Source organism: Falco peregrinus, chromosome 8 (assembly GCF_023634155.1).
Source record: "Falco peregrinus isolate bFalPer1 chromosome 8, bFalPer1.pri, whole genome shotgun sequence".
Lineage (NCBI taxonomy): Eukaryota > Metazoa > Chordata > Aves > Falconiformes > Falconidae > Falco > Falco peregrinus.
In genome coordinates, this window is record NC_073728.1 from 47,399,236 (window position 1) to 47,415,399 (window position 16,164).

The window sequence follows — 16,164 nt, forward strand, 5'->3', positions numbered from 1 at the left end:
TGCTCACACATTGCAAGGATTAAATCAAAGTTTAATAGTTACCATACAACTGCTTAAATATTTTCTTAAGTATTCTTTCATCTTCATACCATTACTGCAGTTACTACACATAGACATAGCATTCAAGCATTTGAAGTGATACAGCATTTAAACAAGAGCCTTGAGGAAGAGTTCAGTGCCAGCCATGACATCCATGCTTTCCCCGCCCCCCCTTCACCTTAAAAAACCCCTTATACCTTGGCATTTCTACTTTTTATGACAACCAAGAACGGTCCAAATATTTGTTTCAACTCTGCCTCATAGCATCATTGGTAGGCAATAATCAAGAAAGACTGAAGGAACCGAGACAGGACCACCTGCCCATCTGAGCTTTTGGGATTTGCTGGAGATTAGTTCCTCATCATTCCCAGGAATTTCTCCACTGGCACTGATCTCCCTCAGTGAGCTCTCTAGGCACACCCTACAGCATTCAAGCTAATTCTCTTCTCCACAAAACCCTCACAGGAGTCATTTACATGAGACAACCTCAGAGACTGCAGCCCCTGAGAGGAACACCACAGCCAGCGATTCCCAAATCAAAAGTATTACATTTTACAAGCAGAGTCACAAGCCCTACAAACTCAGTTGTTAGAGGGAAACCATAAACCAATGAGCAACGAAGCTGGTCAGAAATTGAGATGCAGGAAAGGCTGTTTTAGGCAATTATGTAATTAGTGGTCACTTCCAGACAAGAATAAAGCCCTGCTTACCACTTAGTCTCATTTATATTGTCAGCTTTAAAACCAACTCCAATTCTATGAGCTTTACAGCTACTGAGCAGATGACTGGTGAGAAGACTATCTGATTTGTACTTGGTAAAAGAAGTAGCTACAGTATTTAGCAGTAGCTTCTATGAGAACTTTAAAGCCTTGTTATCTTCTGGGTTCAGTATGCCAACTACCCCCAACCCATAAAAAAAAGAAACGATAGTACTTTATTAAAATACTAAATTTTATTTTTTTTCCACGTACATTTAGTCTCCCCACCATTTCCATTTGTCTGACCACCACCACCACCACCATGCCTTATCAAAACATTCCATACATACTTAAAATGAAGCTGAGGGTGGAGTCCCGTCTTTAAAAACTAAACAGGCATTTTGGACAACACATTCTTGGCAAGGTAATCTGGATGACATTTATCAGACACAGTAGGGAAAAGCTCTTTCAGCATTTGTAAAAAGGACAGCCAAATAATGGTTACAGAAATAAGACTGCAGATTTTAATGAACTGTTTAAACTGTTTTCTTTTCTTACAGAGTCTGTCTCCACTGCCAGAGAGCTTGAATGACCTGGAAGTGTACACAAAAAGTTAGAAATTGAAATCCATTTTTCTAATTATTTCCAGTTTACTACCTCCACTTACTCCACAAAATACTGACGTTAAATTACAACAAAAATGCATTTCTTTCAGAGAAAATAAAGTTCAAAGCAAGACATCAGACCCTTCTGCTAGAAGACTGTTATTCCCTGTAAGTCACAATAGTAAGAATTCAGTGAAGGTAAGCTAGAGGATGGGTGTGGACCAGCTAGGCAAATATTGGCTGAACTCTGCCTACCCTGGCTCATGTCAGACCAACTCCAGTAGCTGAGGCTAACTGCTTTTAAACATTCTTTCAAGAACCTATCAATTTGTCTATCAGACAAGTTTACTCTGAACCACTGAGGGAAGTAGGAAAGTGTAAGGAATTCTGTCACTGGAAGAAAGTTTTTACTTACAGGAATTTTGATAGGGAAATCTAAGACACATTTTAGCCTAGCATATGTTGAGTAGTAACTAATTCAGAAACTTGCTTCCTGATACCACCACCTTTTGGCTTGCCCTCTTACAAGAGTTCAGTTGACTTTGGGAGAAAACGTAGCAAGAAAGCCATAATCTCAATCACAAAACAGTTCCCCCGCCCAGACACCCTCCCCAACAAAAGGCTGAACAGCAGACTGGCCTAGGTGGCCAAATTCAGCAGCAAGGAAAACCACAGCTCATTTCCTTAGCCAATATGGTGCCAAAAGGAAAATTCTGTGGGTTTAGTAAGCAAGAGATAATTTACCAACCATATAAAAGCTGGAAAAATGTAATAAAATATTAGCTTTCCCATCTTAGCCAACTAAACCCCTAAAACTGTTCCCATTTATTTGATTTGAAGTATTGTTCGTGGTTTGTAACCCTTTGAAACAGTCCAAGGCTTGTAAAGATTAAGAAGTGGAAAAGAATCCCTAAGGCAGGTTATAAAAGTTTTTGGACTTTATCGAGTTCCAATAAATTCAGTTACCTTCTGGTCCTCCGTCCTGAAGCAATTCTTAACATAGTTGGCAAATTTGGGTTCCAGCTTCGGAAGGGAAGAACCCTATTTTGAAAAAAAAGCAAGCTTTAGTGTATGCAGGTCATTTAATGATTCCAAGAAGTAACTCATGAAGCTTAAATCCCTTGCAACACACACGGAATTTTACTGAACTCACCTTGCAACATCCCAAACCAATCTGCTTTTAAGTAATTTTTTCAATTTTGCTTTCTACAGTACCCAGATATTTCTGACAGATTAGTGCCCACACACTAAAATGCCTGTACAAGCATCTTCGTTCATGCTCAGAAAACCTAACAGCAACCATTCATCACTTCAAATAACCTTGCCTGTAGTCAACGTTCATATGCTATCCAACTAAACTAGAACTAATTCCGCATCTACGGATTCCTACTACAGCACTCAACTTGAGACATTACTATCCTTCACAGGTAGGTTTTAGACTTCAGCTCTGTAAAGCAAAAAATTTAAGTGATCTCCCACCTACCCTTCAAACATCAGCTCTAAGAATGTAAAGAACCATTCTAGAAACATTTGTTTCCATCTCTGAAATGTACATACTCAAATGTACAAAGCAAATTCAGTAATAATTCATGAACATGGTTTATCTTCATGCCTCTTCCCATCTCCAGGCAAAATAATACAGCACACCATTTTAGGAAACATTGATTTACTTTCACATGCCCAGTGAATAGTGTTTTTCCCATTTTTCAGGTTTATCAGTTGAAATATACCTAGCCAACTGCGATAGTACACTTAGCTGCTACTTGGCACACTGCAGAGACAGCAATTTTCCGTTCAAAGTAAACAAAGCTACATTAGGAAGATCTGAAACTGCAACAATGCAAGCAAAACGCTTGGATTCAGACAATTTTTTAGTTTTGTATTCTGTCAAGTACTGATGCTTTTCTATTGGCTTGCTGACATCTACCTGCTACATAATACAGCAGTTCCCTCTTAAAATTTAATAAAATGAGGGTTTTTCAAAGCTGCTAACTTGCTGGCTGTCAGCTAGAAGTGCTATTGTATATGGCAACACACAAACCTTTCGCCTAAGATATGCTTTCACACCATCTCTGAAAACATTAAATTAAGCCCCCCGCTATTGCTTCTACGTATTTGTGCTGACACAGCATTTCCAAGTGAAAACACGCTTCAACAGAAAAGTTGCCGGTTATCTGGTCTGCATGCTTCCCTCCATAGGGACATCTGTCTACTGTGAATAGCTCAGCCACTTCTGCTTACACTGCAGAAAACACTAATCGTAGCTCCTGAGTCATGCGAAAACCCACCCCAGCATCCACTAGATCCAAGAGGTTAGTTTGACCTAGCAGAATGATACCATCCATCACTGTCAGGTTCACAATTTAGGGATATGTATTTCGATCTCGATCACAATCTGTCATTGCTCACTCCGCATCCACTCTATACTGAAACACTTTTTGTCTTACTTTTGCATTCCTGGGATGAAACCACCTCAAAACATCCTAATTCTTTGGATTACTTAACTGCCACTGTAAGGGGGGAGGTTTACAAGCTCAGACCAAACGAAAAACCAACTCACCCAAAAAACCCGTGGAATTCTTCAGAGCACTGACATAAGCCAAAAACAAAGTCTTCCAATAAATAATCTGGTTCAGTCACAAACGATCTGTAAGCACACCCCTGAGCTTGTGAAGTAAAACCAGAACTACTATAGTCTAGATGTCAGGTCCTCACTACAATCTATTCTCCCATACAGGTGCATACAAGTGCACCCATAGCTACCACACCGGTTCCAAACTTGGTTAAGGGGGGAAAAGTATGGCTACTACCTGCTACACTTTTACCTAACCAGCCTATAATTAAAATGCAATTTCATTTTAATATGTAAACAGCAGCTAAAAAGAACACTCGTATGCATAGCCATGAAGTGGTAGTCAAAGCTACTAACAACCAGAAACCAAGTGACTGCCCTGTGACCTTCAAAAGATGAAACATCTGTTGAGAGACTCAATCCCAGATACCCAGTTCAGAAAGCAAATGCTTTCAGGTCTTTATCGATTCATTAATACATCACAAGGACCTATCTCCCCCTTCTGGAAGTTATAAAGCTTTACAAGCATCTGGCTACGAGTCAGATACTGCTTTAAAACCAAGTTATTCCAAGCACGTGAGGAACTCTGCTTTACTCTAGGCTGCCTAAAATAAAATGTATGTGCTAGTTAAGACACCTTTAGAATAAATATCATCCAAGGTTTGTTGCTTTGTTGTGGGGTTCGGGTTTTGGTTTTCTGTTGTGTTGGTTTGGTTGGGGTTTTTTTCAAATTTTAGTTTGAAACAGTTCACTAAGAAATACCAAATTACTAATCACCAGTACTGGAAGAATACAAAAACAAAAGCGTTTTTGCTTTGCAGAAAGTACAGAGCCTTCTTTTTCTCCCCCAAAAGTTTTCATTTCTCTGACCTTCAACATCACCATATTCTGATAACAGCACAGCCATCAGTGACAGGTAACCACTTCTTAAAAACACACAATTCTTCTGATTGGTTTAAGTGTGAAAATCTGAGAACCTGAAGTTCCTGAAAACTCACCTTATCTATGGACGCTTGCATTTTTGCTTTAATCTCCTCTAACGACAGAGGAACTTTTGGTGTTTTTGGAGTTAGGGATTTATCCTTCTTGGAATCTGGAGTCTGAAAAGTATTTGTTTCATTAGAAACTTGTACATAAATAAAGCTACTTTATAATGTATAATGTATACAAGATCAAGTTTTCTAAAAACAAGAATGTTCAAAAATCTACTGTAGAATTTATACAGAATAAATGAACTAGCTATCACAGATACTTCAGATAGTTTTCAAAGTCACAGAAGTTAATCTGTGCTTCCAACACATTCCTCAGAGACAAGGGTAAGAACAATATTTAAGTTTGGAGTTATTACAGTTAGCATAGCTAGTAGCATTGTATGCTTCTGGGCAGGTACCTACACAGCACTTTCCCAACAGAAATGAAACAAAAAATATCCCAAACATGCAGTGATTTAGAATTTACTCCACAACTGCAGCCATATTCGATTATGCTTTAAGGTGATCTTAGCTGGTGTGGTCACAGCTTAATCACTGAAGAGTTTCACAGGGGAACACAACGCAATGAACTGTATCCCCAAGCATGCTTCGTATTAAGATTCAAAAACCTAACTTAATGGTTAGTACATTACTTAAAGTTACCACTGGGCAAGAAAGCTAGCTCCCACACTAGAATAAACATTTGTTTTACTCATTTGTCTTCACTCACTTTTGATTTAGATGCTGGTGTGGACGGCTTAGAGTCTTTTCCATTTTGCTTTGCTTTCTGCATATTTTTTCCTGAAGCCTCACGGACAGGCTGAAAAGAATGCATTAAGTTCATTTGCCATGAAAAAAACAGTAAATGTTAAGTCTTCAGTAATTTTTAACAAGCTTAAGTGAAAAATACGTACTATTTAACCTCAAAAAGGCATTTTCACTGCCCATGCAATACAATCAGCATCCATTATTTAAGCAAAAAGCATATAGACTACAGGAACTCAAATGAAAAACTACTGGTGTAGCACAATACGTAACATAACCAAAACAAAGTTTTGTTATGATGCCAGACAACTATGTGGGACCTCCACTACATTTTCCTTACATATTACATCTTTATATATTACCATGCAGACTTTTGGGGCAGACCTTGCCTGAAGACTAATTCTAGACAGCACTACAATTCCAAGATAAGATTCAGTGCTACCTGGTTTGTTGTAACACAACCATTACCTCTTGTTTGGCATTTCATACAGAAACACCATCTGGGATGTGCATGGGCAATACCACATGTGCATTGAGGAAGTGGATTCTTACATTCCTATATAAATCAAGAGACCATTTCGTTCAGCCACACTAGATCTGATTAGATGGCAGGAAATCTGCAGTTCAGCTTGTCTTTACCAGGCCTTAAATTATTGTGCACTATCACCTATAGAAATCCATTTGGACAGAGCAGCATATAACAAAGTAAAACATTAAATACTTGTTTCTAAACAGCAAATACAAACACATAAATTCAAGCCCAAGAATGCAAGTTCAATAAAACTACCTTCTACCTCTGCAGTTGCCAAGTTGTCTTACCGTTCATTTACCACCAGATGGCACTCACGGGCTGATGTAACTTCACATTCAAGCCCCTGGGCTGCCTGAAGGGAACACCTTCTCCAGTGGGCTCACATATTTAGATCCCTTTTTTATTCAAAGTTAGGTTACTAAGACCTTATTCACAGCATGCATGACTAAGTGAAATGGCAAAGCATAACCCGCACCTTTGAGCGAGATTGTTTGCTACCCAACACTGCACATGTGCATATACATGCTGTTGAAGAACCCAGCCATCCCTCTGCAGCAATGTAAATAAAACACGGACTCGATGCACACACTGAAGTGTTTTGATATCCTACCACAATTTCTTTATACAGACCAAGCTGAATCAAAAGCATCCCTTTCACACATTCCAAACAGCTGTGCTTAAACTTAGTTTCGGGGATTATCTGCCCAATTATTGTCATCCTTTTATTGATATCATCCATTATAAAACGAAACACTGCAAACACCTCAATTAGCTTCTGCGTTACCATAAATGCAGAGTTCAAACCTAAAAAAGCTACAGCTTATGCAAAGAGAGCTTCCCCCCACCCCTCCTGCTTTAGGGGTCTTCACGAGAATCCTCAAAGATGACTCAATCAGGACAGGTAATTAACACCTGTTAGCAAGAGGCATTAGCACTTGCTCCCTTTGCCCGAATAAACTTAGCTGCAGACACTATGCCCACCTGGCGTTATCGCTCACTTCCTTTCAAGTTCATTGAACAGGCTGTTTAATCATGGGTGAAGAAGGTCACAGTGTGTTTATATCTATCTATGCCACTTACTTTCTTCACTGGTGTTTTCATTTCTTCCTCATCTTCCTCCAAGTCATCCTCATCACTACAATTAGAAAGTTAGTCACTTCTCATAACTCAAGATTCATACGGCTTTACCCACATTAGGAATTAATCCTCCAACCTCCTTCCCAATAAAATGTTTTATTCATGAAGGAAGCAAGTAACCTTTCCAAGTCTACCTTATACCCACCTTTTAGCGTTTGGCCAAATACTACCATTCAAACAGTTAAACACACTCCTTTCTGTTTTAATACTGAAGGCGTGTAACTTCAGATTTCCACTACTACTAATACAGAAATTCTGAATTTATTAAATTAATTAATTACATTAATGAAGTTTTATAACCCAGTATAACATATTTGAGTAATGGTAATTTAGGTTGCATTGTGGAGATAAACTTGAGATAATTCTGCTTTTATTTGTAGCAAAGATAAAAAAGGAGCTTGCTCAATTAAGATCCAGTTATGTCACACAATTCATATTCTGAAACAGTTAACCCTGTATTTCAAAATTCAGTATCAATACATACTCATCATCCTCATCATCTTCATCATCCTCATCATCCTCTTCTGACAATTTTGCTTTTTTCTTTAAAAAAAAAAATATCAAGTATGTTACACATCAATACCGTTTCATCCTAATAAACAGCAACCTTGATCCAAAACAATGTCGCATAATGATTACAAGACTATCTTCCATCAATTTAACTAAAACCCAAGAAGTTACAGCTGCCAATTCAAAAGCCATTGACAAATTTACAGCATACTCCGAGCATATGAACCTTTCCTCTACACTACAGAGCTTTAATCAGCATTTCAGTTCTTGCAGTACGTGCTGATGTTTATACCAGAATCTGCACACTCGGTTACTGCAGTGGACAAAACTTCCACATAAAAGTTGCCTCCATATTAGCCCCTCCAGCAAAGGTTTGGAAACTACCTGTACTTAACTAAGCTTCTGTAATTTAGTACTTGTCAAGACCCAAGAACAAAATAATCCTTCCCAACATATATCAATCAACAGACCACATATTAAGTGAGTCACAGCAAGCCATCTGACTGCTTACTCCTAGAGGCAGCAGTGACACCAAACCAAAACAAAATTCTGCAGACAAGCTGATTAGAAGTATATATACCTGTGGTGTTTTAGCTCCTCCCCCACTTGCTGGTCTCTTTGTGGAAGTGTTCACAATTTTTGCATCATCTTCCTCATCATCTGATTCTGGTTCTTCCTCTAATGCTGACAAAATGATGGCAACGTGTAAAAAAAACCCACCTCATTCAACAGTTAAAGCAAGACTGCTAGTAAGAAACAAACGGAAGAGTATCACCCACAACTAAACAGGCATGGTCTCACTGAGGTGCTGGATGGATAGGAGGAAGCTTCTTACTATCAATCTAACCACTGAGACCAGAAACTTTTTCTGGATGAGTGTATGCAGGCACTACAGTGAAACCCAAAATGGGTGAATAATCATCCATATGCTGCCTGTAGTGGTCCTCACAGAAAGAAGCCACAGAAAGTCAAGAATAAAGTTTACTTTATTTCTAAGAAGACACATTTTAACAGAACTTCTAAAGAGATGAAGATCAGTTTCAAAGACAATTCTACATTCACAGAATCATAGACTCGTTTGGAAGGGACCTTGAAGATAATCTAATTCCAACACCTCTGCTCAAATTGCAGTGCTGACAAACATGCCCCTTATCTATACAAGACAAGAGCCAAGAAAAGGAATACAAGAATTTCTCTGAAGTCCTTTGTCCCACTAGTTACCTCATGCCTCTGAGGACAGCGAATTAAAACAATCACAGGGTCTTTATTAGACAAAGTACTGCTTGAGACACCAGACAAATCACTCAAGTTCTGCTGGTGCTGACAGGTAGCAAGATCAGACTTGTAACCAGAGCAATACATACCTACGAGATGTTGACCACTAACGTAAACAGGCCCCGAACCGCATTTCAACCTCAAGACCACGGGTGGTGTGATCTCAAAGCCACCTAATGAAACCTAAGGAAAAAAGCATTGTTATTTATTCAAATATTGCAGGTAAAGTGTGCTTAACACACAATCCATTCAAATGAAACCAAGAGCAGCAACGTGTAGACTCCAAGGCTATTACAGTTAGTGACTCCCAGTTTCTACCTGACAGAATATTCCAGAAGTGTCAAGTCAAGGTCAATAAGCCACAACAGGGTTTACTATGCTCTCGTTGCTTATCATAATTAAAGCACAAGTTTCAAAGCCAGACCAATCCACATTTGTTTTCTGCTCCTCTTGGCAGCAATTCCAGTTTGAACATTATCCATCACACCTGCCGCCAGCATTGTGCAGTTCCACTTGTACAACATCAGCAACACCGATTCAAATTACATTCCAGATGGCAGGAATGACAAGGGTGCCCTTAAATCAAGAAAGGGTAGCAGTCATCTTTAGAATGTCTTAAGAGCTTGGGATGTGCAGAAAAACTTCATTTTTCTCATCCCAGTCTCAAAGAAAGTAACACAGGCTATAGGTGCATCTGCTTGCAAGCGCACATTTATATATGTAGAGATGACACACGTAATTACTACCACTTAAGAAAATGCATAATTTGAACAGAAGTCTATCATCTCTATGACTACAGTTAAGTCTACTAGGCACAAAAAAATGTATTCATATTTAGCTTGCATTTACTATACATGCCAAAACTGACACTCGTCTGAACAGACCACTGTGCTAGTTTCGCTAAAATTCAGTCAACTAAAGCCTTTTCTAACTAGTCTTTATCATCTGAGACCCAATTCACAGGAGATTTTTCCAAGTTCCTGTACTTACCGTAGGCTGCACTGACATTTTCAGAGATGCCAGTACTACTTTAATCGGGTTGCCTTCATAGTCCAATGCTTCTGCTTCTACAACATGTAATTCATCTTTGGCTCCAGCGCCTAAAGTAACCTGTGAAGAACAGTGCACATTCTGAGAATCTTCACAAATATTCTGAAGTCTTTAAAACTCCACTCACTGTCCTGCATCTCTCAAGACTGACGTCTGTAATTCTGACTGCTAATGACAGAGCTGCATGCCTCTTCCAAGCCAATATCCCTTTTCCCCATGACACCAGCGTCCTGTTGCAAGGCACAACTCAAGGCATGTTTTGATGAGAGTGAAAAGACCTTTTGCTCCTTGGATTACCACACTGAAATGAGTCAGTGCCAAGTCCAGTCGGCACTGATGCTGGCCAAGGGAAGAACTACAAACACATGCACAGAGCAAGGGAAACAGCTTCCACTGCTGCTACACAATCACAGCCCGTCCTTCCCCTTCCTGCCATGTTTCATCTGCCAGTTGCTTCACCTTGTCACACTGCACACTTTTTGATTATTTGACATTCAATGAAGAGTCAAGTCTTAACAACTCCCCCATTCAGTACAGTCATTTATGCATATGCCTTCTGCATTAACGCACCAAGGTCTGAGGGCTGCTGTCCCAGAGCATTTCACAACTCAAGTGCTGGGATTTCTTTCACTGAATACAAGCCTGGCACTTTCTGAAGACTCAAAAATCATAGCTGCAGGGAGGCAAATGAGTGACAGACACATGACAGGCCTGAAATTCCAGTTCTCTGAACCTTTGGCATCTGAGTCAGGATTACTTGCAAGAGACATGAAAACCAAGAATCCCTTGAAGGAGTACAATTATTCCTGAGACCAGTGATCAAAGCTTTCTGCTTCCTTTCCCAATGCCCACAAACAGAGATTTCCACCTTCCACAGAAGATGTAGGTGTAAACACTTCAGGCAGAGATATACAACTTCAGCTTCCATTCTTCAAGAGCTGAGTTTTAGGCAGGCTGTAATGATGCAGACCAGATGTATCAGTCTGAAGGCTGAGAAATGGGTTATAGGATTCACCACTCCTGAGAAGTTTTGTTACTGTAAATTTAAAGTGAAATTGCTGCTCTGATCTCACCTCTCAGAGGTTAGCAACACCACTGAATCATTCAGGCAGTGGGACTACCCAACCAGCACAAGAACTTAAGTGCATGCCCTCCACCCCATTACTCCTGTCATTTGCACCAGCTCAAGCAATACTATGGCACTTCCTATCAATTTACTTACAAAATGTCTGGCAAGTGTCCATTCATGTGCCTTAATTTCTACACTGAAGGAACACACACTGGTAATAAATAGGTAATGAAGCAGGAACCATCTCTATACCCTCAGCTATCTTTAATAAGGAATCTGCAGAAGCTCTCATGCCACTTTCTGCCTCTCAACATGCACCAATCTGCCTCCCCTTTCACTTTCATCTCCTTCTGTACCTCATACCCAAGTCCATCACCACATTTGTATCTTAACTGACATGTGCCAGTTAACCTTTTATACATCTAGTCTTTTATCAGGTGCACAGACCAGTCACCAGATACTTGCTACCTTCACACTTTATCTTTCATCAACTCCCTCCTCCACTTGGCCAAGGTATTTCCAGTTTGTCATGTTATTTTAACCTCCATTTCTCCTGTGTATCATCTTTTGTCTTAAATAAGACAAGTTATTGACTTTTTACCCCACAAGCCTAAAAACTAAGTACTAGTATGCAACCAATCTGCTGCTGTCCCCCATGAAGAGTGCTCAGCATCAGAAGAGATGCTACAGGTAGTTTTCCAATAACAGGATCTTTAGATAAAGCCCTGCAATTCAAGTATCCCTCAGTGGGTCATTTCATCTGCATGACATTCAGCTATGAGAACTACCTGCACGAACTCATCCTATACATACTTTACTGCTAGTCTTCCCTCAAAAGAAATTCTAATTAAGAACAAATTAGTCACTGTCAAGTGCAACCTGTAATTTTCATAATGTGCAAGGACTGAAGACACATGATTCATAAAACTGTAATGCCTATATTAAAGTGCTGTAAGTATCACTGTGAATAAGTTTGGAAAGCATTATTATGCAAGTCTCCAGAAGGAAGAAATTCTGCTATAGGAAGTAATACACAATTATGACTCTCTTGTTTCCAGGCCTCATTAAGGTGTCTCTCTTTATTCAAATAAACACAGTAATAAACTATAAAGTAGCGGGATGCTACAACTCTTCCATTTCCTTGCCTGTAAAGCTGGGGCATATTCTTCTGCTAACTAAAAAGTAACATGCTCAGCCCAGAACAAATGCCTTTAAATACTTTGCCTTGCTTGTGTGCCAGCAGGAAGATCTAAGGACACTTTTAAGAACTCAGTGTACAAACCCTGATTTCCAGGAGTATCCTGCTCTGTGAGGAGTCTGTTAGATTAATTATCTGAATGAAAGCCAGCACTTCCCAGTTACATCCTTAGAGAGAGTGACACCAAAGACAATAAATGAAAACATACACACACACAGAGCACCATTTAGTTTTAGTATTTGCTACTTATGGAAAAAACCAAAAAGCACTGGAATGATGTTTGGGAACACCTTTTCAGAATAAAAAAAAGTTTATAATACAGTGTACTAGAATATGCCCATGTAGGATTCTTATAAATCTTACCCTCCTTTGGTGCTCCTGCAGCATCTGACCTATTGCATTGCAAATGTCAGCGTGTATATCCTGGTCTTTAATTTCAATAAAAATCTGTTAAGCTTCTGTGCATTAATTTTTAAACTCTGCCTCGCATTGCTTGTTGTAAACAATGAAACATCAGTTAATATCTTAAACTCTATTTGTTTCAACACAGCAAATATTTCAAGTGACATTGTATGCTCCACTCAGTAAGAGAAGTTTATTATTTTAACAGATTCACATAAAATCCTACACCGTTAAAGAAACAAGTTTAAGGAAATAAACATACACCTTAAAAAAATCTCGCTTCTCAAAACATCACGCTACTTAAAAAAGAAAAACTTAAAAACCAAACAATACTTGCCGTTCTCAGAGATAACTGATGCTCGTTTTCTTCATCGTCTACTTTGAACTGATACTCCTTATCTGCTTTAAGCTCGCAGCCTGTGAAAAGACCATTTAATTACTCGACTACCGTTTTACCAAGATGCAGGTATTCGCTAACCACTTATTATTTTACAACTTGCTGTTTCAAGGCTCTGTACTCGCATACAAAACGGCCCAGCGGTGCTGCGGGCACACGAGCGAGGCAACACGTGGGGCGGGGAAAATCCCCGGCGAGCCCGCGGCCTAGTGCCGGCCACGCCGCTGCCAGCGCGGCCCACCCGCTCCAAGGCCATCCAGGCGCGCGGCGGCCTCCGCGGTGCCCGGGGGCACACCACCTCCCGGGACTCCGGCAGCACGGGCGGGGGGCCTGCCCTGGGGCTGCCGCTAGGCCAGGACGGCGCGGCCCCGTCGCCCCCACGTGTCCCAGCTCCCGCCGCCCGCCACGTGCTCGGCGGCCGCCGTCGGGCCGGGGCTGAGGCCTCGCCGCGTCCTTAGGAACGGGCGGGGAGAACAAAAGCGGCCGGGCCGGGACGCGCCGCACCGCCGCCACGTGCGAGCCCCGCGCCACGTGTGGGGCGCGCGCGGCCGCTCAGGCCGCGCGCCCCCTCACGAGCCGGGCCTCCCCGCTCCGCTCCCCTCCCGTCCGCCCCGCGGCGCGCAGGCCGGCGCCGTGCCGCGGGCTCCACCGCCGCGGGGCCCACCGCCCTGCCCCAAGGCCTCAGGGTGCGGGGGGGGGGGGGGGGGGGCCGGGGGAGGGGGGGGCCGGGAGCGCGGCAGAAGCGCGGTGCATGGGGCAGCGGCGGCCCGTTACCGAAGAGGAAGGTCTGGGGGCGCAGGGGGCCCATGCTCTCCATGTCCATGGCGCTGTCCTCCATCTTCTCGGACTGCGGGCGCGCTGAATGGGTGGCTGCTGCGCTGCGGGCGGACGCGCACTAAAGGAAGGGGCGTACCCGCCCCCTCCCAGATATAGCCCGCGCGCTCTCGCGAGACCCGCGCGGCGGCCACGCCCCCTCAGCCCGCCGCCACGCCCCTGCGCATGCGCCGCCACGCCCGCCGAGGGCTACCGCCGTCATGAAATGGAGGCGGCGGGGGCGGGCTGCGCGGTTGGCGTGTGCGTGGCTGGTGCTCTCGCCGCACACGCGCGGGCTAGCCGGCGGCATAGGGGGAAGGGGCGGCCAGTGCCGCCCGGGCAGGTGGCCGCTTGCCGCCGCAGCCTGGAGGGGCCAAGCAGCGGTGTGAAATGGCTGTCGTTGGGCGGGCGGCGGGGGTCCTGCGTCCTGCGCGCTCGGTGCGTGGTGATGCCCCGCGTCGCTCCTCCGTGGTCTCCCGGGCCGGCCGGTGCCGCCTCAGCCCCGGGGGCTCCGCTGCCGCCCTGCGGGCCCGGGCCTTGCCGAGGCAGCAGGCCGGCGTTCTTCTTTCAGACCCTGCTGGGAACCGGGCCTGGGTCGCAGGGCAGCCGGGGCGGGCGAGGAGCGGCCGCCACTGCGCTCCCGGGCAGCCGGGCCGGGCCCTGCGGCAGCGGAACGCGCTGCCTCTGCGTGGGCGCCAGGGGCTGATGGCTCCTGGCAGCTTCGGTTTAAAAAATCCCAACCAACAAAAGCAGCGGCCCCTTCTCCGGCTCGCGTACCTGCTCGGGTGAGCTGCCGTTGTGGGTCACTGCTCCCCGCGCAACTGGCCTCTGAGGACCAGGGAGCAACAATGTTTCAGGAACCCCCCTTTCAGCTGATGTGTGATGGGAGCCATGACTTCATGTGAATTGGCATATGGGGATGCACATCTGTCACAACAGAATTAAAAGTTAGATTTTGGTTTTGTTTTGGTTTTGTTTTTTGGGGTTTTTTTTTTTGTACTGAGAGCCACAAGCCTTGGAAAGGTTTGTGTATGCATCAGGACAGGCAGCCCGTCGCTGGCCCTGGGCAGGGGACACCTTCCAGTTGCTGGTCCAGGCTGTCCTTGTGTCCAGCGGCTGGTCTGTAAGAGTCAGGTGTCTTGGGAGCTGTAAATTAGCTAATCTCAAGATTACTTTTACCTGAACACTCAGTCTTCAAAAATAAAAGTATATAGCCTCTTACTGCTCTTATCACTCCATTAATTTGAAATGTGTCACTCAATGCCTGCATTCATATTCATAAGGAAGAACCTTAAATTCTGTTGCTGAAAATGAGAAAAACTGAAACAAAAAAGAATTGATGTAGTGGTAGCAATAGTCTTACCTGTCAAAATGTGTCACTCATCTTTCTCGCTCCCACAAAGCTCACCCCTTTGAAAAACAGTAAATACAGTTCCACAGTATATACATTCATCTTATTTTTGAATGAAAAGTTTCCTATTTGTAAGATACAGTTAGTTTTCCAAATACGAGGTTACTTGAGCCATGGGTTCACCAGGATACGCTCCCCTACAAGCCTGTTAACATTAAAGCAGATTGTCTACCGAGGTATTTTCAAGTGGATTGCCGCAGGCTAACTAAAATACAATAATAATAAAATTGACTTGTGTGTGAAAACAAGGTATAGGAATAAATAGTAGTGCAGCTTACCGCAGGAGTGAGGACAGGGGATCTGGGCTGCTGCGAGAGCCCTCTTTTAGAGCCACAGGATAATTTTGGCTGGAAGGCACCTCTGGAGGCCACCTGGTCCAGCACCCTGCTCAGCGCAGCACCCATGTGAGTCAGCTGCAAGGGCTCAGTCTGCCTCTGCAGTTTGCCAGACTCCTTTGCTACAATGGTGCAGTAACTAACCCATTATAGCTGATTTGGAAATGCTGGTCTGGGTTAAAATTAGTGGGATTTTTTCTATTTCTTTTTTCCTCTTCGTACTAGCTCTTCTCTGTACTTAAATATAAGGCAACACACTTGTAGCATGTGACAAGAGTATTTAAGCAAAACCAGAAAAAATAGCAATCTTTTTGTTTTCTCCTTCCTTTGCATCCTGTAGTAGAGATTGTTAATCTGCAACCTGTGCATCACTTGTATGTATAGA

General features: G+C 43.0%; 1 protein-coding gene across 1 annotated transcript; it reads right to left on the reverse strand.

The window, feature by feature from the left end:
- Positions 1–969: 969 nt before the first annotated feature.
- On the reverse strand, positions 970–14,152 carry NPM1 (nucleophosmin 1). Its single transcript, XM_055811871.1, has 11 exons — positions 13,995–14,152; positions 13,161–13,240; positions 10,095–10,214; positions 9,194–9,287; positions 8,410–8,513; positions 7,804–7,862; positions 7,263–7,317; positions 5,616–5,705; positions 4,913–5,014; positions 2,309–2,383; positions 970–1,330 (listed from the first exon to the last, which is right to left on the reverse strand). Exons 1-11 carry the CDS (start codon positions 14,056–14,058, stop codon positions 1,292–1,294), a joined length of 882 nt encoding a protein of 293 aa, XP_055667846.1. The 5' UTR covers positions 14,059–14,152; the 3' UTR covers positions 970–1,291.
- Between the last annotated feature and the right edge of the window lie 2,012 nt (positions 14,153–16,164).